At 46.4% G+C, this 25,008-nt stretch overlaps 1 protein-coding gene across 7 annotated transcripts in view; it reads left to right on the top strand.

The window, feature by feature from the left end:
• ASTN2 (astrotactin 2) overlaps positions 1-25,008 on the top strand; it is an 827,990-nt gene that overhangs the window by 184,945 nt on the left and 618,037 nt on the right. For all 7 annotated transcript variants that reach the window (XM_070596244.1, XM_070596246.1, XM_070596242.1 and 4 more), the window contains exon 3: positions 6,525-6,909. In XM_070596244.1, the coding sequence (XP_070452345.1) occupies positions 6,525-6,909 (385 nt within the window). The remainder of the gene's footprint in view (positions 1-6,524; positions 6,910-25,008) is intronic.

Raw genomic sequence — 25,008 nt, 5'->3', positions numbered from 1 at the left:
CGTGCCTCTGGCTCATCTGGTCAGGATTTGCGGCTTCTGGATGCTTATTAAACACCTTCTCTGGACCAAGCACGGCATCTTAGGCTGGGTAAATGGTAGGCGTAAATGGCAACTCAGGACCTAGAGTGGGAAGATGGTCATCCAGATGATTAGATGGTGGCGGTGTAGCCAGATGACTGATGGCCATGGTAGTTGTGAGGGAAGAGAGCATAGCCTGCCCCAACTTGAAGAGGCAAAGATACTCCCTGAGGAAGTGGTCCCCGAGCTGGGATGGCTGGGCGAGCTGAGCTGAGGAGGTGAAGAGGAGGATATTAGTTTCCTAGGCTGCAATAACATTACTACAAACTGAGGGACTTGCAACAACAGAAAGTTCTTCTTTCACAGTTCAGGAGGCCAGAACTCAAAATCAAGATGTCAGCTGGGTGTGCTCATTCTGGAGACTCTGTCCTAATAGCTTCTGACGGTTGCTGGCAATCTTTGGCTTGTAGATGCATCACTCCCATCTCTGTCTCCATCTTCACATGGCCTTCTTGTCTGTGTGTATATGGCTTTCAATGTCCTCTCCTCTTCTTATGAGAACACCAGTCATTGGATGTAGGGCCGACCCAATCCAATATGACCTCTCCTTAACCAATTACAACTGGAAACACCATATTTCCAAATAAGATAACATTTTGAGGTTCTAGGTCAACCTGAATTTTGGGAGGTCATTATTCAGATGCTATAAGGAGTGAGTGAGAGAGCTCTGCGCTGAGGGAGCAGCCAGCATGGAAGAGCTCGGAGCATCAGACGTTTGGGGAATACTCATAGCTCCGTGTGAATTCAGGACAGGGTAGAAGGTAGGACTTATGAGGAGCTGGGGCATGAGAAGGGAGCAGGGACCTAGTCATGAAGGGCCTTGGGTACCAGGTTAAGAATCTGGACATTATTCTGAGGGCACCAGGGGAGGCAGGAGAGGGGTTTAAACCAGAAAGTGAGGGGTGTGACAGGATTTGGTTTGGGATAGAGGAATAGAGAGGCTGAAGGAATGAGGCTGATACTGGTTGACTTTTGTGGTGCCAGGCTTTTTTTGTCTTGTTTAATCCTTAGCATAACCTTGCCCATTGGGAACAATCAGCACATTTTATAGGTGAGCCTATTGCAGCCCAAGGAGATAAAATATCACAGTCTGCTTGTGACGGCCAACAGCAAGCAGGGAAGCAGAGAACCCCAGGCTGCCTGTATGTCCCCATCACCCGATTTCCCCACCATGCCCCTCTGCCCTGACATCGCCCACCCTCCCCCTTGTCTGGCTTCACTGAGGGATCTGAGACTTACTGTCAGTAACAGAATGAGCAGTGGGCTGACCCCATTCTAGAGCAACTTCTATAAGGGAAGTTTCCAGAAGGGATGGGGACACACATTCCTTCTCCTGTCTCTTTCCCACTTCCTGCCTGACAGCTTAGTGAAATCCTCAGACCCATAAGAAGAAGGTAAAACTAATCATGTGCTGCTTATAATGTTGCAGAAACCAACCCCTAATGAACAAACCGGCATTTTTATTTCTGGAACTCCCTGCCACTCTTGTAACCTTGTTAGTCTGTGCCGCCCTAGAGTGAACACAGTCCAAATTGGATTTGGCATCGTGTTGTCCCTGAGGCCAGCGGGGCCTCAGCTTGCCACCCCTGGAGTCTTGGCCTCTTCCTAACTTGCTTTCTAAAAATTCACAGCCTTCTGCCTGTTTCCTCTGCTTCCTCTTGGGATCCCCATTTGTCCTGCAGTGTTTTCTCCACTCCCAGGGCCTGTGTTTGCTCCTGGTGTGTCGACTCCATGGCTAGATACTCTGGTGCTGCTCACCTCTTGATTAACAGCTCCTGCTTCCCTGTTTTCTTGCCCTTGGTGAAGGAAGCCCGCAAAGTGAGGATACAGCTCTGCAGGAGTGGAGTGGTACTGCATCCAGGTGGATGCAGATGACAGTTTCTTGATTCTGAGTTACCCATCTTTCTTTGCGTAGAACGTCTCACTAGGACAGAGGTAGTCAAATGGTTCTCTCGAGCTCCTTTGCTTTGGCACAGCACCCTTCAGTTTGTAAGGGGCGTCACAGCAGTGTTCAGATTTGATTTGCATAACAACCCTGTGGGTACCATGAACGGGAGTTTATCACGTTTACCATGCACATCCATGAGCTCGCATGGAACCTCCCTCTCGAAGGATGTTTTTGACCCAATTTTATGGATGAGAAAATTGTGATTCAGAGACATTCAGTCCTTGGTCCACCATCGCCCAGCTTATGCGTGGTAGCATGAGATTTTAAAGAAGTCTTTCTGACCCCCAGTCTTTGCCCCTGACTGTGGGCTGTACTATTCCAAGTATTGAGAAGTCCAATGTACAGAGGAGTAAACTGAGGGTGCATCAGGGAATCTGGGAAATTCCAGGTCGTACAGTGAGTAAACTTGAATTCAGGACCTTTTCCTGCATGCTCAGAGCCTGTCCCCAAAGTCCTGTACCCCACCACATGTTCAGGGTCTTGGGACATAGTGCTGCTCAGACTGGTGCTTGTAACATCACCTGAGCTTCTACCGTGTTTTGGGCGAGGTCCCCTGAGCCCTTCATGAGCCCAGTCTGGGGACATGTGTTTCAGTTGGTCAGTGGCACAGTGAGCCCTTGGATACTGGAATTCTCCTTTGGCCAGGTCTTCACAATGAACTTCCAATCTGTAATGGAAGCTATATGATTGGTGGCTCAGCTGAGGTCAGGGCGAATAGGGAGCCTACGCCCCATCAGGAGGGCTGAAGCCACTCCCCTGGGATCATACCAAATGGCAAGGCCAGGGTCGAAAGAAACAGGATCATCAAGCTAAAGGGCCTCTCAAGCTCAGCCCTTGTCAAAGCCAGGCAAGGGAGGCGGGTAGTGTTCTTTTGTACAAACTTCTGGAGGTTTCTCATGCTGGGACGTCGACACGTGAAATTGCCTAGGTAATTTGAGAAGGGGGATGTGAGGCTGGGCAGGGGGTCATCAAGCCTTTGGTGCTCCTGTCTCTTCCCACCCTGATCAGAACCCTGCAGCCATGCTGACGATAGTTTGAATCTCAGCCGCACTCCCTTGGGTAATGGACCACCTGTCTCTGTGCCTCAGTTTCCTCACTTAACATAGGACAATGATGCTGAATGCACAATTGTAAATCTAAGTAACAGAGCATTATGTGAAGTGGTCCTGATTAAGAAGGATTTGGGGACTCAAGACAAGTGTGGAATAGGCATTCAGAGGTAGAAGTTCAAATCATTCTGCCATTCATTCCTTTGTTTATTCATTCAACATTAAGTATACCCTTTCTGAATGCCGTTGACAAAAGCAATAGCTAACAACCTGTGAGCAGTAACTGTGTGGCCACACTGCACTAAATACTTAGCCTCACTATGACCCAATGAGGTGATGCTGTGAATACTGCCCACATTTAACCAATGACAAAAACAAGGCTCTGAAAGGTAAGTGACCTAGTCAAGGTCACACAGCCTCTAAGTAGTAGAACCTGGACTCAAATCCTGTTACTCTGAGGCCAGCTCTTAGCCGCTTTGCCAGATACCACCGGAGGGCTCTGGAGGCAAAGGATGGGGCTAAGGTGTGGATTATGAGCTGATCCAGGACCACCGGGGTGACCAGGGAGGGTTCTTGGGGTGCGATGGGGGCAGGGAGTGGTGGTGGTGGTTGTAGGTGGACAGGTTGGTTAGGCCTTGTGTTTTCCAGGTCAGTGTTGGTCCTGGGATCTGACCACAGGGTCAAACACCTGTAATTGAGGTGGGCAGAAGGAGCCAGGGAGGAAGGGCTCTGGACCAGGCAGGGCCTGACCCTTACAGCATGTGAAACCCCCAGAGATGAGCAGATAGAGGACTGAGTCCGGCAAGATTTCCCCAAGGCATCAATGGGCCGTAATTCAAAGCTTCTCTGAAGAGGCCTCGGGACATGCCCATTGAATCTGGGATTTGAAAACTGTGTTTTCCTTTTCCCTTCTCAGGCTTCCCTCCCTCTTCGTGCACCCTCCCATCTTCCCCATTTGTTCCTTCCCCTCCCTTTGGTCCTTGAGAACTGCTGTGCTGTCAAATAGCCAGTGGGTGCGCAATGAAGAGCTGGGTTCAAATCCCTGCTTGACCACATCCTGGCCTCTTGGCTCCACTTGGACCCAGGATCAAAACCTGTGTGACTTTAGTCAAGTTACTTAACCTTTCCGAACCACCTTTCCCTCATTTCATTTATGGAACAGAAACTGTAGCCCCTATCACATAGGACTGCCTTGAAGATGAAATGAAAATAGCATTAAGCAAAATTAGGAAGGAGACGCTCTGTTATTGTTTTTACCAAGTGTTAGTGTTCTTCCTGCCTCCTTTCTCTCTTCACTCTTCTTTCCTATTATCTCTTTCCTTCTAAATTTCTTCCCGCCTCACTTCCTCCTTCTGTCTCCTTCCTTTCGTATCTCTGATGCAAAAAACTGACAAGTAATACCGGGTCACACATGGTATCTAGACACGGAACAATCACTATTGTATGACTGTGGAGGAAAAAGGATCAGTTCTTGTTTTCCTAGGGCTCTAGACACACATGCATTTTACATATATTTTATTTGACAGATTGCACACACATATACATAAATACACATACTTACAGCTTTGTTTGGTTTGTGTGTTTGTTTTTAAGTTCTGACATCCAGAGAAAGCTTCCTGGGGATCCCTCTAGAGGACTTGGCTGCCGAAGTCAACGCTATCAGCCATCCCTGTGTATCTGGCCACCTCTTGGCCCTTCCCTACCCCACGGGGAGGTGATGACTTCTAGCTCAGCGAGCTGAGGGCCTTGCAGAAAGAACACGATCATTTTCTACTGTAGTCAGCAGGAGAGCTGAGTCATTTTGGTAAATAATGTTCTTCTTGGCCTAAACAGGTACCTTCAAGAGTAGATTCCCCCCCCCAAGATAATGTAGTCAGGGTTAACATCTGTCGTCTGTGTTAGATGTGAGGCAGGTAGTTGTCGGAAATCATGCTTTCCTTCAATGAGATCATAGTCAAGGAAGAGCAGTCAGCCACATGGGTGTGGTTGAAAGAGTATAGGCTTTTGAGCTAAAAAACAAAACGAAACAAAATAAACACAAAACATGAGCTTCAGATCTTGCTCTGCTCCTCGCCACGTTGGTATCTGAGTCTCTTGATTTCTGAATCCTCCTCCCCCAGGTCACAAGGGTGACCCTTCCCAACTCCAGAGATCACACAGCAGGGACTCGGCAAAGTGGCTTCTAGTCCCCCAGACGTGAAGCGCAACATATGGTGAAGAAAAGCAAGATAACCAAGGGGCCTCCCCCTGTTCATCGGAGATCTTTCTGGCTCAGAGCGAATAAGGGAGGCGAGGAGAAGGCAAACCTTCCCTCTTGAGCCCTTGACAGGTGTCGTGGGGAATATAGACGTGTTTTGCCAGTGCCCCGGCCCTTAAGGGAAGCTCACAGAGCACGGCATTTCATGACTCTTGTGAATCATAAGATGTGTTCAAAACACTTTAGACTACTTCAGTTTAATGTATGGTATGCAGACTCAATCAAATATTTACCAGTTGGGTATATTAAAGAAAAATAACTTCAATTTGCCTTAAGCTTCTGATTAAAGGAGCCCAAGAAATGTTCATTTTTTCATTCGTTCATTCATTCATTCACCAAATATTTATGAAGCGCTTACTTTGTCCCGAGACCCTTGTTGGGAATCGAACATTAAAAGAGTAGTATTTCTGGGGCCAGCCCAGTGGTGCAGCAGTTAAGTTCGCACATTCTGCTTTGGCAGCATGGGGTTGGCCGATTCGGATTCCAGGTGTGGACCTATACGCCACTTGGCAAGCTATGCTGTGGTAGGCGTCCCACATATAAAGTGGGGGAAGATGGGCATGGATGTTAGCTCAGGGCCAGTCTTCTACAAAAAAAAGACTAGTGTTTCTGATAATGAAGGAAATATACACTATACAGAAATTATTTGACTTAATAATGCTATATTATATTTGCAGCAGGATGGAAGAAAGGCTACTATCCCTTGAGCCCTCAGTGGGCTCATTCTAGAGATGAGGAAGCAAGGTTGAGAGAGTGTAAGCAAATGTCCTGAGGTCACTTAGCTAGTGGGAGGCAGAATCAGGACTCAGACACTCACTTGAGTGAAGCCCCAGCCCTGACTATTCCCAAGGTTTAGTAGTCTGCATTGCTCTGATGTGACCGTTAGCCATCTCATTTGCTTCTTAAGGCAACCTTATGAAGAAGAGAGGTCAGGGATTCTTACTCATCCTGATGTGAAGAGCAAGGCTCAGAATAGTCAAGCCGTTTGCCCAAGGTCACACAGCTGGTGGTGAGGAAGCCAGGTTTGGAAACAGCATCTCTCTGGCTTTGAAACCGTGACTGGTGGTTCCTGAGTCTCTATGAGGCCAACCCGGGGATCTGGGCTGGGTGTGGTGGACAGGAAAGTCCCCTCTGGCCCTCTAGCCCAAAGAACAGAGGCCCATTTGCTTGTCCTCCTTCCCTTCTGCTCCAGGGCGGTCTCATTGCGTTGCTGCTGCTGCTGCTGGTGTTCACCGTGGCGCTGTATGCCCAGCGGCGCTGGCAGAAACGTCGTCGCATCCCGCAGAAGAGCGCCAGCACGGAAGCCACGCATGAGATCCACTACATCCCGTCGGTGCTGCTGGGTCCCCAAGCCCGGGAAAGCTTCCGCTCCTCCCGGCTGCAGGCCCACAATTCCGTCATCGGCGTGCCCATCCGGGAGACCCCCATCCTGGATGACTATGACTATGAGGAGGAGGAGGACCCACCCCGGCGGGCCAACCACGTCTCCCGGGAGGACGAGTTTGGCAGCCAGGTGACCCACACGCTGGACAGCCTGGGCCGACCAGGGGAAGAGAAAGGGGACTTTGGGAAGAAAGGTGAGTCCTCCTTCTTGCATCCCACCTTCCAGGGGGCGTTTTGGGAAGCTGGGAAGAGGCACAAGAGCTGGGCAGTGGGGGTCACAGGCAGTGTCTTCTGGGCTAAGCCATTTTGGATTTATGGCCCAAATCTGATAACTCGGTTGAATTATCAGAGTTTGTCTGCTCCAGTTCTTCGATAGTGATGGGAGAAAGAAAAGACTGTCAGTTTTCCTGGAATTGGAGTTTTGAGGAGCATCAGAAGGTATGCAGTCCAACATCTCTCCAGTGATTCTTGATTACCTCCCTTGATGGCCTTCTCACTACTCAGGAAAGCGCTCATTGCATTTCCAGACGATGTTGACTATTAGAAAGTTTTCTCTTATACTGAGTTGAAATCTGTTTCCCTGGTCCTTCATGTCCACAAAGAAAGTGAATCTGATCTTTCTTCTCCAAGGCAGCTCTTGCAAAATTTGACAACAGAAAAAAAGACACCTATAACTTCTAGAAATCAATCTCAATAAACAATCCCAGTTTCTTCAGCTAGTCCCATGTGACATATTCTTTAGACATTTCACCATCCTGGTCACTGTCCTCTAGATGCAGATTCTAATTTTTGTATCCTGGAGCACAGCACGAGAACCGACCCTCCTCTTCTTCAAGGTGGGAATGCTCGTCTGCTGAGCAAAATAGGAATTTCACCTCCTTCTTGCCAGCTGTTATGCTTCTGTTGATGCAGCTTGAGATCACATTTGTATTTTGCAGCTATTGCTGGCTCATACTGGACTTTCTGATGACTAAAACCTCTCACTCTTTTTCATATATGCCGTTGCAAAGACCCATTCCCTTTGTTCTGTCAGAGGACAATTGATTCTATGGACCTATGCAGAGGATGTGTTTATATCTGTCTTTATTAAGTGTCTATGGCTGTAGCTTGTTTATAGATGGATTTTGGCTGTTTTCCTTTACATAAATGCTACAAAGTTACCAGGAAGGATTACTGATGACAGGTAAGTGAACGCCAAGGAGAGGGTCCAAGAAGCAGCTAATACAGGCATGTTCTGCCCCCCACCCCCCATTCCTCCATCAAGCTCCAGATGGAGAACAGCAAACATCTTCAAAGTGGGGAAGTGGATTCGGGGGGTGGGTCACTGCCAATCATCCTGTTTGACCTCCTTTCCTTACTCCCTGCCTCGCTCCATTCCTTCCCTCCTTCCCCAAGCTTGAAGGCAATACAAATGGCAATAAAGAGTCTGAATTCAGGAGGAAGAATGATACAGAATTAAGTTTACCATCCAGCATTACCAGCTCTGTGACCTTGGACAAGTCACATACTCCTCTCCCATCCATAGGGCATGACACTAGCATTCTACCTTGCAGTGTGGTTGGGAAACTTAAATGAAATAACACATGTAAAGTGTCTGGTACCCAGTAAACGTTTAATACACGTTTCTGTTATTGTTATTCATACCATCCACATTTAAAGTCGTTATACTGTGCCAGACGCCATGATAGACCCTGGAATAGAAGTGAGGAACGCAGCACCTCTGCCCTTCAAGATCATTACAGTAATTCTCCTGGGAGAAAAATGGGGTGAGTAGGAGACTGAGGCCGAAGTTTGAATAGTCCTGGATCTCTCTGTGCCACACAATAAGGATGTGACAGACCCAAGTAAGAGCCTAGATCCCTGTCACCAAGCTCCAGGCTCCTGGCCAGAAAGAAGCCTTGCTGTAGATAGCTGTCATGCTCAGAAGGGCCCATGTGACACAGAGATGATAGTTTGTTTAATTGGGAGTTGGAGCCTGCCTTCCAGATCCTATGCTCCTTAAAGAGAACACAGTCTTTCCATTCCAGCTACTGTGCATTTCAGCTGCCTGCCAAGCCTTTCTGAGTTACTCTTGTGGATGGGGGGTAGATACCTGACTCCTGTATGACAGAGATGACACAGGGGACAGAATTGTGCCAGATGCAGAGGCTACACAAGACGAACTCTCAAGAAGTAGGGGAAGTTGCTCGTGGCCTCCTCTCCCACTTGGTGTACCCCAGAGCCTGCACACTTTCAGTCCTACCTCCACATCATAGCTTAGAGATGACTCTTTCCCTTGTATTTTCTTTCAAGAACTCTATTCAAACAACAAGAAAGCGAGGCCCTTATTTTCTGAAATCTCAGCAGTAGCATTGAGAGGCAGCAAAGAAAAGTGCAAAGAGAATGAGTGGTGCATGCATGAGAAATAAGACACAGTCCTGGCCATGCAGCCTAGTGGAGCTGAGGTGAGCAGACTGACGTTGAACCTTGCTCCTCAGTTCACTGGCTGCATGGCCTTGGGCAAAGCTCTTAGCAACCCTGCATCTCCATGCCTTCATCTCCCTTGGATTCGTCTGACCAAATTATTTTTTTCAATGTTCCTCCAAGTAGTCTTTAAAACAAAGAGAATTTGAAATAACAGAAAGCATTCATATCATACTGTATCCCAGCCACCCTTAGCTTTGATAAAGCCAGGAGAGGGAGAAACGTAGGCAAGAAGAAAGTAGAGGGCACACTTTTCCTGACTCCAGGCAGTATACCGGTCACCCTATCCATGAGGTGACTACTAGGGGCTGTTCTTATGGCATTATGGTCCCTGAGGACCTCGTCCTCCTGGCCTGGACAGAAGAGGGACAATCCCACTGGCAGATTGCAGATCTGACAGCAAGAGCTCAGACCAAATGCATATTCTGTTGTCTCAGCTGGCCCTTGGGAGAAAACCATGAGGCTCTCTCTTTTATGGGTGACCTGGGCACAGCCATGCATTTTGTCAAGAGTGGGCGGGTATTCAGAGGCTGGCCAGTCCATACAAAAAGTAATCCCACAGCCCTTTGAAGTGACATTGCCAGGGGCCACTCCCACTTGCACATTTCACACTTAAAAATTTGCCTATAAATTCAAGCTGCTTCAACATACCTGAGCTCTGTCAGCCTGCTTTTCAGCTTGGACCCGCAAATAACAGAGGGGACAATCTCTGTTGAACAGAAGGAAGAAGTTTCATTACCAAGCGACAACTGCTTGGGTTCCCAGGCCCCAAGAGCATTGTACTGAGCAGCTTTGACATTCAGCTGATAGACATCCATGTGGCTGTACCTTTTGTTAAATACTGAAAATTTTCTGTGCCCATTGATAAGTAGCTCACTGCCCTGAGCCCCTCCCCAAGGACCCTCCTGACATCTCCACTGTCCAGGAACAGAGTGGCTTTAGAAGGCTGCTCCAGTATTATGGCTGGCATCCCGTCCTGCTCATTAGTGCCTGTGCCTTAGAAGGTCTCAGGTATTGTGAATATCACCCCTGGTATCGCCTTAACAAGTTGCTGAGAATTTAATCATGTCAATATGAGAATGCTCAGCACTGTGTTTGGTACATAACAGAAACGTGATAGATTTTAATTCAGTTCTCCTTATCTGTCCTTAAATTTATGTTTTCCTTCCCTGAATATTATGCATGGAAGCTTAAGGAAATTAAAATGGCAAATTTATCACTTTATCAAGGGATAGGGTAGGGGATGGCTGAATGGATATTGGATTTTCTTAATTTTGTTTTATTATGGTGAAAGAAATGTATGCTCTTTGTAATAGAAGGAAGAAAAGGAAGGAGGGAGAGAGGAAGAAAGAGAGAGAGAGAGAGAAAGAGTTATATAAAGCAATAACTGAAAGGCCTAGCCTTGTCTTCCCATCCTATCCCAGTGACAGGATCCAAAGACCAATCCTTGATGAGATAATAGTTTGATTTATATTCTTCTAGCATTTTCCAATGCATACATTTCTGGATGTATATATGGTGTATATCCGGATGCACATGTATGCTAACGGGGCCATCTCCACGACATATATCATTCTGTAGCCATTTGATAGTTTACTAGATAAACAATGTATGGAAAGCATCTTTCCATGTCAACCATGCATACCTATCTCATTCTTTTTGGATCCCATGATGTGAACATACCAAATACACCAACATTCACTTTACCATCCCCTGTTGTGGACCATTATCTCAATTTTCTGTACTTACAATGAATGAGTAAACATCCTTGTACGCGTGCGCGCACACCTGTATATATTCTTGCAAAGTGTGAGACCGTTTCTGTAAGACAGTTGCCTAAAAGCAGAATCACTGCCTCAAAGGGTGCACATTACACATTTGGAATGACAAATTACACATTTGTAATTTTGGTAGGTACTGCCGTATTTATTCATTTTTAAAATTTGTTTTATACACTCAAGGTGGGGAACATATACTCTCCCACATAGATCTACACAAACAACCCATGGCCCCATCACATTCATGATCCGTATATTATCACGGACCCTTCGGGTCTTATCTATATAGTTGCTATCATTTTATATGTACAACTTTCTCTTTCAATTTTTTCTTTTCTAACTAACATTGGTCCACATTCTTTTCTTTGCCAAAAGCCATTCCTCCTAGTTACCCTGAGTAATGGTTCTTTTCATGAAGTGATGCAGAATAAAGGCTTTTCTTTGCTCCCCTACTTCAGTTCAGGACCTAGGGTGGAGGAAGGAAAGAGAATGGCATCGGATACCAGCAGTGGCCCACAGTGATAGATGGGGAGTCTTGGTCTCTGACATGGGGCTGGTAGGCTAACCCTTATTGCTGCTCAGAATTCCAGACCAGAAAATCTCGAGGTGGGTGGAACCCTTGTTGAGAGGACGGAGAGGAAGGGATTTTTATTGAATGAGAAGCTCTGTAAGACCCCAGCTGCTGTCCAATACATTATCTCGTTGAGCCATTTGTAATTAACCCTGGGGGGAAGGTGGCTGGAAGGCTTGGCTTGGAAACCAATGCTGTTGATGTTGTTGCTGCTACTGCTCTTGATGACAACTGACCTCTACTTATTGATAACTACTGTTCTGGGAACTCTCCGTGAATTATGTCACTTCCACCCCACAATAACCCTATGAGTTATTTACCAATATTGCCCCTACTCTTCCATGCAGGAGACTGAATCAAAGAAGGGTTAGGTAACTTGTCCAAGGTCACACAGCTGGAAGGTGGCTGAGCCAGGTTAAAACTCTAGCTTGAGAGCTCTCATGGTAAGGGGCCGGGCTGGGGAGTGAACACACTAGACCATACAGAATTTCATGATCCTTAGGAAGGCCCCGATCTCTTGCAATCCCAGGGATAGCTAAAGCTTGGCAACTGTGAGACTTGCTTCCTCCGCAAATCTGGGAAGAAAAATAGATAATTAACGTCTTTTCTCTAAGGCAGGAAGCTGCTACATAGTAATTCTGAGCTTCTAAATTGGCAGAAGGGAGATCCCAGTTCTTTGGAGTGTTTTGAGTGGTCCCGAAGGGTGCAAGGACCTCATGTTTGGTGTCAATAAAGCACTGTAGAATGATGGAGAACTGAGAAGCTGTTTATTAACTCACCCTTCTGACACCCCCTGTGAATGTCATGTAAATGTCATCTTTGTGCAGTGTTTTCTAACATTTCAGAGTTCCTTCATAGTCAACATCTCATGCAATGCCTTCTCTTGGTGTTCAGACTTCTTCACACAGAGGCTCTAGCCTGTTTCCAGACCCCTCCCCTTCACCTCTGCTCATCCATGCCCTCTTCAAGCCACGTCAGTCTTCCTGACATCCCCAGAACTCCTCATCCTCACATACCTTCCTGCTTCCATGCCTACCCTCCTCATCCATTCTCCACACAGCAGCCACTCTGTTATGATCACTCTGGTTCCAGAGTTCCCACTGCTCTTGACTCTCACCTTCTATGCTCTAGCCACAATGGCCTCTTCTCTGTTCTTCACCACAGGCCCTTTGCATATGCCATGATTATCTTTCCCTGGAAAAATCTCCCTCCTTTCCTCTCTAGTCTGTCATGGCTGACTCCTCTTCATCATTCTACTCTGAGCTTAAACCCCACCTCTTCAGACAAAGCTCTTTTCTCTAGGAGTTCTCCTCTTTTGTCTTCTATCAACTCCCTTATTTGTTTCTGTAATAGTACTTTTTTATTGTTTGGATATTTTTATTAAATATTTTAATTCTCTTACTAGACTCAGAGTTCCATGAGATCACGTGCCAGTTCTGTTCGGTTTGTTCTGTGCCTAATAGAGTGCCTGGCACATAATAGGTGTTAAAATATGTGTTGGGTCAGTAGTTAGAGGAATGACTAAGTTAACGAATGGATAGATAAATATCTTAGTCTTTCCCACAGGCTCATAACCTCTGCGTGAACTCCTTACCCATTTCCTGAACTGGACAAAACTTGTTTAGTATTTTCAAATCAATGATTTGTTGAGTCTTCCCATCCATTTCATAAGTAAGAAATTATCCTTATCAAAATTTAGAGATCATCTCACAGTTACACAGCTAAAAGTAATGGAGTCAGCATTTGAAACCAGCTTTGTCTGATTTTAGTGATTCCCAAACCTAAGCATATTCTGAAGATGACACAATGTGCGTTAATCTGGTCCATTTATTTGAGCAAGAGAGGTAAGATGTGGGCTTGGAAGCTAGCAAGCTGTCTCCTAGAGCTGTGCTTATCAAAAATGTTGAACGCCAACCACAATGAGAGACATATTTTACATCATGGTCCCAAAAACACATGCATGTGAATATGTGTGCGCGCACATCTTTAAAATAGGTTTTGTGAAAGAATACTTACCCTAATACCCGTGGCATGCTGTGATATTTTCTATTCTTTTTATGTCCTCTTTTTTTCTTTCCTTCTTTTTTCTTGAGGAAGATTAGCCCTGAGTTAACATCTGCTGCCAATCCTCCTCTTTTTTCTGTGGAAGACTGGCCCTGAGCACACATCTGTGCCCATCTTCCTCTTTATGTCCTCTTTTTAATGGCAGTATGAACCACTGAATTGATTTATGCGTGGGTCGTAACCTGAAGTTCAAGGATCTGTCAAGCCTGAAAAAAGCTATCTTACATTGTGGGATCTGCAGGGGGACAGATTCCTAATCACTGGATCTGTGATATCTTCTTGGAGCTACTGCTCGCCCGGAGATCTGAAGGATAAAGCTAATTCAAGGGACTCTGGGTAAGGGGTTGATGGAGGAACTGGGAATGGTGCCTGAGACAGGCAAAGCCCTCCTGATGGCTTTATGTCTTACCCCCCCACCCCCCACCCCGGTCCTTGGGACCAACCAATTGGTGTCTTCCACTCAACCCTATGGAACACTGGTCCCATCATCTCCATAATTTCCCCTGAAGCTGCATACTTGACTCTTCAACCTTCCCTCCCAAAGGACCTTTTATGTCTTCCCTGTATTCTTAGGATACTCTCTCTTCCCAGCCCACCCCTCAAAAGAGTTCTTACCCCTGCTCTCTTCCTAGGAAACACCACCATCCTTTAAGCCACAGCTCAACACCTCCCTCTTCCCAGCTGTCCTGAAGCCCCAGATGGAGGGTCTCAAAGAGCTTGGCAAAACTCGCTTCCTCACAATGGCTCCCATTATACAGTGCCTTGAGGATGCTGCCAGGGCTACCTGGGGACAAGAGGGGAGCATAATGTGCAGGATTGCTTTAACCAGAGCAGGACACTTTAGACTGGTTCACACCTTGGGGGTCCACATAAGATTAGTTTTGAAAGATTGACTCTCTAGCATGAAAAGAAGAAAAGTCTGGATATGACTTTCTTACATCAAACTTCCCTGACTTCATTTAACCAAACTGCCTCTCCCTTTTCCTTGTTCAAAACGCTTTTTGGAGTCTGCATTGTAAAACGTCCCAGAGGCCCTTTGATGTGCCTCTTTCTCCTCCGCACCTTCATCAGCCGTCTCTAGAAAGAGATGGGCTGACAGTTCCACCCCTGCATCCTTTCTTTGGGTACACCTCTCCCTCATGACTCAGCCATTCATTCACCCATTCAGCGGCTTATTTAACAGATATTTACTCAGCTCCTACTGTGTGCAAGTAAGAGATAACGCCAAAGATACAAAGCAAAATGGGAGATAGTTTTCTCCTAGAAGCTCACAGTTTAGAGGGGTATAAAACAGTAATAGCCGCTTTATTTTATGTGCTCCTTTAACATTTATAGAATGGCTTCATAAACATTCTATGATAACTCTCTGTGTTACTCAACCCTTTTGAGAGACAAGGAAGCTTACTCAGGCTCAGAGAAATTAAATCACTCACCCCCACGGCAAAGAGCAAGCTTGGTGGTGAAGTTCTACTTAAATCCACATCTCTTGAGTTCAAGTTCACTACTCTCTTCGTTTTGCCACATGGCATTTATCCCTGCAGCATCCTGAATATCATTGTGCCAACAACTTGTTACGTCCACGTAGCCCTTCCCTCTTAATCTTAAAGATCAGAAACTCCTCGTCTTTGGAAGTATTCAAACAAGAGCCGTTTGTCAAGGATGGTGTAGCAAGGTTGGCGATGAGACACAATAAGTCATCCCTTCTAATTCTCAGATCATAAAATGTGAACTTAATCTGTTTCCATTCTGTTTTCTTCTTAGGACTTCTTAGAAAACAAAAAGGGACAAGACCTGTGTTTGAAAAAATAGGCTTCTGAGTACTAGCCAGCCTGGAAAGTATTCAGAATTGAGGAGTTTTCTTTTTTTCTTTTCCTTTTAACTCCATCTGATGGACGAAGCAAATGCCAATTGTAGAATGGCAGAATGTTCGCTTTTGCTCCGATTAATTGTAGCACATGGTAGAGTTAACAAGGCTATGAAAGACAGGCCCCGGCTCTGCAGCAATGCTTTTTGGCTTTGGTTTCTTGGCTCCACCCCTGCTGGGCATTGGCCCTGGAGCCTAAACGCCTAGGTTTGGCAAAGCCGGAGGGAGCGGTGCCTCCAAACAGGAGGGAGCTCGGCATCCCCAGACAGCCGGCCTCTGAGCTGTCTCCACACTCTCTAAAATAAGATATAGACAGAGATTTGTCATGGAATCACAAACAGGAATGTCACCAAAGCTGTCACCAGAGCCCCTTAAAATGTCACTTCCCAGCATTAATTGCCATGATAGCAAAACAAACGGGTGTTCTCTGAGCATTTGCTCTTCCTCCTCCTCCCTCATGAGCCTCTCCCTGTCTCCCTATCTCCCTTTTCTCCCTACTCCCTCCTCATTGGCCCCGGCGACCCTCGGGGCATTCTGACTTGATTAGACTGTGCCCAGCAAGGCAGCCCCACTGCACACTGACAGATGAGGGTGAAGGTGGTTTGATAAATGTCAGGGCTGAAAAGACTGTTCCCTGATTGATCAGACCTGGAGCAATTTCCCAGCAGTCAGGGACTCTGTATGCCCGTCCTGGCCTCCCTTAGAAATGGCTGGAAACCCCCCGGGGGAGGCCTGGCTGTCACACACAGTCCATGCGGCTCAGCCTCATGTCTCCCACAAGGACCCAGTCTGCTTTGAGCTTCAACATCCTCATCCACCTTTGGGATGCGATAAATCACCACCCTTACTCACAGTTATGATTGATCCTTATTTTTCTTGTATTTCAATTATAAAAGTTATGTGTTCATTGTAGAAAACTTAAAAAAATAAACAAAAGGGTAAATCAGCAGTTTTCATAGCCACAGTAACTTTTTACAATTTTTCCGTACTTTTTCTCTTCTCTTTTGCATATTGAAAGCTGAAAATTTATTATTTATATCTTATATTTTTATTGAATATTATATCCTAAGTATTTCAATGTTTACCCTTCTATTTTATAACTGCCTCACAGTTTGTTTATAGATGGACAATTCAGTTGCTTTTTTTGTTATTTTGTGTTCATCAGCATCAAACCTTTTTGGGTGTAAATTTGGTTTTTTCTTCATTCTGTATTGTCTCCTCAGAGTCTGTTCCCAGGAGTGGAATTACTGGGTCAAATGGTCTGTATTCTTTAAAGTTCTTGATTGATTTTAGCTCAACATCTCTGTGTCAGGAAGTCTGGTAGACATTTGCTAAATAAGGAAACATTTGTTCATCTATTTTTTCATTCATTACTTCAACAAGCTTTAATTAAGTGCCTACTATGTGTCAGGCACTATTTAAGACTCTAAGGATACAGAAGGGAATAAAATCTATACAAGTATCTTTCTATTGAGCTTACTTGCTAGTGTGAAGAGACCATAAACAAATGAATAAGAAAAAAAACTATATTCATATAAAATATATATAGTTAAATGTAAAATATAAATGTTATATATTTTATAAGAATTAATATATAATTATATAAATTTATAAACGTTCTATATATAAAATTTCAAATCATGATAATTCCAATTGGGGAGAAATAAAGGGAGGAAGGGAGTTAGAACCTTCAGGAAAGGCCTCACTGATGTGGTGACATTTGAGGATCAATCTGTGGTAGATGAAGAAGTAATCCATTTAGATATTTGAGGAAAGAGCTTTTCAGGCAGGGGGAATAGCAAGTGCAAAGGCCCTGTGGTATCACTGTGCCGGGAGTGTTCAAGGAATAGAAGACGCAGCATGAGGATGAGAGCAGTAGAGTAAATTGGGTCAGAGAGACAGTGAAAAGAAGGCCCTGTAGAGCCTGGTAGGTAAGGATGTTGGTTTTTGCTGTGAGTGAGATGAGAAGCTGTTGGAAAAGAGGGAGTTCATTTCCTACAAAGGCAGTGAATAATTAGGGCCAAAATGAGATGGAGGGATTTAGGCATGGAGTTGATTTCAGAAGGGAGGATGCTGGGGAGACCAGAGAATGGAGGTTGTTCTCTGGAATCTCACGGGTGGAATTCAGCCCCGGGCTAGGTTTGTTGTATTTGCATACAGAGTATATTTTACATTTTTCAATTAGGTTGTCAATATGTGTAAATGCGGACATTTCGCATCACAATCCACATTTCTGCTTCACTTGATTATTGGAGGATCTGGGAACCCAGGGTCTTCCACCACTGGCAGGAGCTGGATTTATCTTTGGTTGCAAGACGAGTCATATTGGCTAGCCTGGATGGACCAAGCTCTGTGATTAGCATTCAATAAATATTTACACATTGAATCCTCAAAAGGAAAATGGTGTGGTCAGTGCCTCTAATTGTCCCTTTATCGGATGTGGAGACCAGAGCTGGGAGAGCTTAGGTTACTTGCCCAGGATCATGTACGTGTTTTGTGTTAAAGCCAGGATTTGTACTTGTTTATGTGACCTTGAGATGCTCACTTGTCACCAATACTCTGCTGCCTTTAGTGTTGGAGAAGACAGGGAGCAGGGATGATCAGAAAACAGTCTCAGGCCTCATGGAGAAAGAGCCATTGTTAGAATATAGTAAGAACTGGCACGTAGTTTTGGCCTCCAGTAGCTCTGCTGAACTCATGAACCCGTGTGACTCTCTCTGCCCCTCTTTTGCCTCCATCTGGAAATGACCTTTGATCTCCTAACCTGTGCGTGCCCATGGCTTCTGCTGCCTCACAGCTTCTGCTGCTGGCTCGTCTCTGATCCTCGTGAGATATATGCTCTCTCTCTCTCTGTCTCTGATTATCTTCTGTGTCTCTTATTCAAACACCTCATTAGAGAATTTGTCATATCCAATATTGACTATCCTCATGGGCAGACCCTCACCCACGCCACGTCGCCGTCCACAAGCTAACCTGGGGCTGTCTGCCTCTGCTCAGACGTGGAGCTCGGGGCCCATCAGCTTTGCCAGGACGGTGGAGCCTCAGAATTCCCAGCCAGGCGCCTTCGGGATAATGAAGCACCTGCAGCTACTTTTCACGAAAGCAGGCATCTGTGGGTATGGCAGACCCTCAAAGCATCATATTCTCTCCAGAACAGTGGGGAGTCCATCTGCCCGGAGTAGGGCTGATGTGCCTTGCTTCAAAAGAACATGGTTTGTGGATAGCTCAGTTTAGCCAAAGAGATAAATCAGGCAGCGAGCGATTATTTTCTTCAACGGTACTTTATTTTACAAAAGCATTCACCATCAGACCCCTTTCGATATCTAGCACTCCACCAGCGCATGTAAAAGAGGATAGGATTTAACCAGCTTTAACTTACCAAAATGTTTAAAGTCACACGAGTCTATAAACCAAAGAAAACCCTAATGGCAGGGCTTTCTGGGAAATGGCCTGCAGTGGGATGATGGGTTTGGAATGGGGCAGACATGGCTGTGAATCCTATCCCCACATAGCCCCTTGATCCTGCCCGAGTTAACTAACCTATTTAAGTCACAGATTCCTCCTCTGTGGAAGTGGTTTAATAATGCTGTTGGACTCCTAGAGTTGTTTTCAGAATGAGATACAGTAATACACAAATAGCCTGGTATAGAAGCCATCCACCATAAATGTTAATGGTCTTGGGAAAGTCATATCCCCCGCCTGAGCCTCAGCCTTTCCATCTGTCTAATGAGCATGTTGGACCCCTCTAGGTCTAAACTCCTATATTTTTCGGTTTCTGCTCCTTTCACCAGAATCCCAAGGCTGTGGATGTACATAGGGCATGGGACCAGTGGAGGTAGGACTCAGTGCCACATGTCTAGCTGGCACAACTAATGGTGTGTGTGTAGGGGGACAAGCTATTAGAAAATCCAAGAGGTCTTTAAGAGGAAGAGAGGAAGACTTTTTCTCATGCAAAGCCTTGTCTCCTCATGCCTCCTTGTACAGAAATGATGCAGAAGGAGAAGGGCGCCAGTAACTAGCTTTCTAACCGAGCTAATTGGTGGCAGAGGCCAGACTCAAGCCTCTTTTTTCAGCCTCCTGGCTCCAGGACTGTTCCGTAAGTGTCCCAAGGAGGTCAGCAGAGAGAGATATCACTTGCTCATCATTTCCCTTGTGGGTGAAGCCTTCAGAGACCAGATGCATCCACTTCATTATAATTGCCATAAGTGCCGCCTGATTGGCGCTGTTCATCACCCCAGGAAAGCAGCCTCGCCCGGTGGACAGACAGGCAGCCTGCTCTGGCTCAGCACAGCTCCGTCCCCTCCAGCTGTGGCCTTGGCAATGACTGCGTGTTGTACGGACGACTCTCCTTTGGGAGAAGAGATGCAGTGGGAGAGAGAGGGCAGGGCACTGAAGTGGGAGTGAGGGAGCCTGCCCTCTTCCGTCAACATGCCACGTGGCCTGAGTTCAGCTTTCCTCTTCCTGGGCCTCAGCCTCTTGGTGCATGATCAGGCACACTATGCGATCTCAACACTGTTACTCAGTTCTTAACTTGTCGGTCATCTTGGGACAAAGGTGACGTTAATATTCTAAGAGGGGAAGGTGTTCTTGAGTGTTAGGTTGGTTTGGTCGCTGGGATCTGGGTGTCGTCCTGGGGACGCTGGTGGAGAAAGCAATTTCTGCATTGTAAGAAATATTCTCTGTAAAAGCAGGAACCTTCCCTCCCATCGTAAGAAAATGAGGTTTGCCTTCTATAAAAGGGCCAGAGGGTGGAAGAGAATGTTCTGATCTCAAGGGCAACATTGTGTAAGCCCCAGATTGTCTATGCGTGGGTTTGAGGCAGGGGGCTGTGGATTTCTTTCCAGAAGTAACAGAGTTAGGCCTGGCAAATCAGGAAAGACTTTGTGGGAGAGAGAACCTTCAGCCAGAGTATTTAAGGCCGAGAAAGATCCAAGAGGGAAGGTGAAAGGATGGAACTACGATCTCCTTAGAGCATGGGGGTTAGGCCTGTGGGCTCTGGAGCCGGGCTGGCCCATAACTCCTGATACTTTCTGATGTTTACTGGCCATGCATAATCTTGGACGAATGAGTGAATGTCCCCGTCTCTCACTGCCCTTGTCTCTAAAGTGGGGAAAATCAGAGAATGCATCTCTGAGTTGTTGTGAGACTTAATGAATTAAGACATGTCACCGGACATGGCAGAGTGATTTTTACAAAGAAAAGTCTCGCTGAATGTTAGTTGTGATGGTGTGTTGATAGTCCTCTGCAAATAGATCAGGCACTGGATTCACGACTTCATTTAATTCTCACTACTCCAAAATTCCTGCATTCGTTCATTTACCAAATACTCATTAGCACAGGGCAGGGAAAGTGACTGGATGTGCCCTCCCTCCGAGATTTCACGCTCTCATGGGGAGACAGACTTGAGACTTGAGACCCAAACTCAATTTTGGCACAGTTACTAATTCTACTAACACAAAGCTGCCGAGAAGGAAATGGACCGAGTGCTCTGGGAGGGGAAAGGATGCACCTGGCCTCAGTTTGGCTGTTCAAGAAGGCCTTTCTGAGGAAGCAAGATTTCAGCTGAAGTCAGAAGGATACGTCATGTTCAGCCAAATGAAGAGCTGAAGAGCAGAGGAAGTGACCTTTGCAAAGAAAACGCTTGGCCCGTTCAGTGACCCAGAGGCCAGTGTGACTAGAACACAGGGAGGGGGACTGGGCCAGACTGTTCTATTATACTTAGATGGGGAAACTGAGGCATGGCAAGCTGAAGTGGCTTTCCAGAGGTTACCTATCTGGGATGGAGAGGTTGGGGTCTGCCTGAGATGAAAGCTCTTCTTCCAGCCCCACCTGGGGGAATACCATGGAAGTTGACTCTGGTTTGCTTTCACAGGGAATAGAGAACATCCGTGTCTGAGTCGAGGGATGGTGTAGACGGAGGGAGAGCAGTGACTTAGAAGGTGGTGGGGCAGGCCTGGCATGCCCAACTGAGTTTGGACCTTATCCATTCTAATTCCCCTAGGGTTATAGGGTAGAACTGGATTAATTTCAAAAGAGCCCTCTCTGTGCTCCAGGGTTTAATATCTCCTGTGTCTCCTGGGTCATCCTTGGCATCGGAATGCTGTGCTCAGATCAATGGTATAAAGTGTTTTTGGTTTTTCATAGTTCTATATGTATGTGTATATGTGTGTGTGTGTGTGTGTGTGTGTACTTTTCTTCCCTGAAGCAGGCTGAGTTCACTGAGGGAAATGCATGGGACTTCGGTGCAATCTTATTTATTTTTTTGGAAGGCATGCAGAACAAAATCATTTCTCTCCCTGCATAAATATGCATGAGGCTGGCCTGCTCTCTCTTCCTCAGGAAGCGTGGGTGGTGGAGGGAGAGAGCCCCATGTGACTGGTGTCACGGCCCTGCCCATGGCTGCTGGCACCCCATTAATCAGGGGGGAACAGCAGCCTCGTGAACTGTGAAATTGGCAGCCCCCTGACAGCTCTGGGGCCCAGTCGAGCAGGGACTCTATTTCACAGCTGGGAGGTGGCCGAGTTGGGTAGGGAAGGAGGGTGTGAGGATCAGCAGGCCAGAGCGGCCGCGCTCCCCTCTTGGCCTTCACAGACCCCAAAGGAGTCTTGCTGAGAGGGCATGCATGCGTCTTGATTAAGGGGTGACACGGGGGGAGAGAGAGAGAGGAACCGGCAAGAGAGGGAACACAATGAATGATAATGGCCATCCTAACTGATACTGGGTGTCTGCTGTTTATGGAGTTCCAGGCACTATGCTGTGTACCTCGTATGCATTTCTTTCTTTAATCCTCGTGCTTATCCTACGTGGGGTTATCATGAGCCCCATCTAACAGAGCAGGAAAAGTGAGACTCAGAGAGGCTGTTTCCAGCTGTAAGGTGTAACAGAGCCAGGACTGGGACCTGTGTTGCTCCGGAGTCTGTGTTTTGTAGCCACTCCACTCCCCTGCTATCTGTCATGCTATGGAAACAAAAAAGCAAGAGAGAAGTGTCTCATCTGTTCAATGTCCATCTACAAGGTGTACATTCCACACAGAGACTCAAGTCACTGTGCCAAGGGCTGGGGTCTGGGGGATTAACGTCTTTGACAAGTTCATGTTGTATGAGAGAGATTTGAGTAAACAGGTAGGCACAGCAGTAGGACATAGATTTGAGAGTGTGGCCAGATACAGTCTTAGCTCTGACATTTGCCACCTCTGTGACTTGGGGCAAGTTATTTAACCTCTCTGGGCCTCAGTTTCCCCATCTCTGAAACAGGTATGTGAGCATACCTAGATAAAAAAAATCACTGTGAAAATTAAATGAGATATCCCACGTAAGGTGTTTAGAACAGTGCTCAGTGCATAGTGAGTAGTCCATAAATTATTGCTGGGAAGGTACTAGAATATGCATATAAAGAGGTATTCTAGGAGCACATGGGAAATAGCATTTAAAGTACGGAGGATGCCAAGGAAGGCTTCTCTCAAGAGGTGACATATGAGCTGAATCTTGAAGATAAGAAGTTCCTCAGTTAACCCAAGGGGCAGGGAGAGGGGATGTGCAAAGGCCCTGAGGTACACAAGAAAGAATGGTACATTCTAGGAACAGCAAGAAGTCCAGAATGACTGGAGCAAGGGGACATGCACAGGAGGAGCAGACTGGAGAGGGAGACGGGCCACATCACAGGGGCCTTGGAGTTTATCTGGAAGGCACTGGCAGCCACTGAAAACTTTAAAGTAGGGAGTGCCATGCACAGATATTTTTCTTCCCAGAAAGATTATTAAGGTGGCGGCCTAAGCGTAGATTAGAATAAGGCTGCGAGATCGATGGGAAAGACACTGTGATCCAAATGAGAGATGAGGAGCTGGCATGCTGCAGTAGACACCCCAGTATTTGTCTGGGATTGGACCTCCCTGCGTTTTTACTCAAAGCTCCTCTACAGATGTGCCATATGCTTTGACTTAGACCCCCTCCTGAGAACCTCAATTCCCCCATCTGTTAAATGAGACCCAGTGATCTCCAGGGAACATCCACCTCCTACATCCTATATCTTTAGGAGGAAGAGTAAAGATGAAGGAAGTGTCTGAGGCAAGGAGATGGCAAAAGAAAGGAGTCAGGGAGTAAAATAAGTCCCTAAACACTGATTTTCAACAGATCTGTGAGTGACAGATCCACAGTGAGGCAGTAAGGGAACCTGGGGTTGGGGACATACGAGAAGGTGAGGCAGAAAGGCACTGTGCCCGTCCAGGCCCAGCAAGCCTGGAATGCAATGAGTGGGGGCGGGATCCCTCTTGTCCTTATGTTGCACTTTGATTCCTTGAGGGAAATTGGAGAGACAGAGCTGTGAGAAGGGAGGCCACTGAGAAAAGGAAGATGGCGGCCTTCCTTTTAGGTGCACAGAGAACATCCCAGTCTCTTTCCTATCATTGCAAACCATGGGGTCTCCTTTTAGGATGGCGTCTCATACTGCGTGGTCCATTTTACCTCTTGTAGACTCCGTTCCATCATGTGGAAGGTGCAGTGGTAATGTGCTGGCTCACTTCTCTCCAGCTGATTTTGTATATAAAATAGCCTATATATATTTATACACACACATATATAATACACACACACACATATATGCAAAATCATTAAAAGCTTAATGACAGGGTTATGTTCTGAGAAATGCATTGTTAGGCGATTTCGTCATTGTATGAACATCATAGAGTGAACTTACACAAACGTAGATGGTATAGCCAACCACACACCTGGGCTATGTGGTACTAATCTTATGAGATTACCATCATATATGCGGTCCATCATTGACCCAAATGTTGTTATGTGACGCGTGACTATACACACATATGTATACATATCTATGTTTAGACATATGTAGTGTTGCCCTTCCCAAAATAGAAAATAAGCTCCAAGAGTTGAAATTTGCAATCTGGTCACACACACACTGTCCCCAGCACTTAGAATATTTCCTGGCATGTGATAAGTCCACAATACGTATTGGTTGAATAAATGAAAGAAAGAAGCTAATGGTGTGGAGAACAGACGGTAAAGCGTTGTGCCCCTGTAAGTTATCTCTGTTACTACTCCTGTCAGGGAGTATCCGCCTTTCATACCATGTTTATGAAAGAATAAAGGAAGAAGGAGAAGGAAAAAGGGCCATGGGAGGACTGCAGCCAGCTTCGTGGGTACCCTGAGTCATCAGCCTCTCGTGGAGCCAGCCCTGTCTGGGGGTGGGGGACCCAGGGGCACCCCGCTGCAGTGGGGTGTACCTAATAACTTAATTAGGGCCGGCGCCACTCGGCGAAGCCCCGCTGGGCCCAGCGCTCTCCCCTGCAGATGCTGCTCCACCAGTGCGTGGTGTTTTGATGCCCCTGTCTGCCCCTTCTCTGGGCTTGTTAATTAGATCTGAGTGCTAGGGGTCTGGTGCCCGGCTGGGTGGGCCCTGAGGATCCCACTCCTGTCCTGCAACCAGGGACCTGAGCATCTTGCTCTATTGGTTTCAGGCCTTCCAGGGGGTAAGTGTTGTCACTTCTCTGCCTGCCCCTGAGAGGTTAGTGAGGGGCAATGGGGAAACTGCTGCT

The sequence above is a fragment of the Equus przewalskii genome, chromosome 26 (assembly GCF_037783145.1).
Source record: "Equus przewalskii isolate Varuska chromosome 26, EquPr2, whole genome shotgun sequence".
Lineage (NCBI taxonomy): Eukaryota > Metazoa > Chordata > Mammalia > Perissodactyla > Equidae > Equus > Equus przewalskii.
This window is presented reverse-complemented; position numbering and strand designations above follow the sequence as displayed.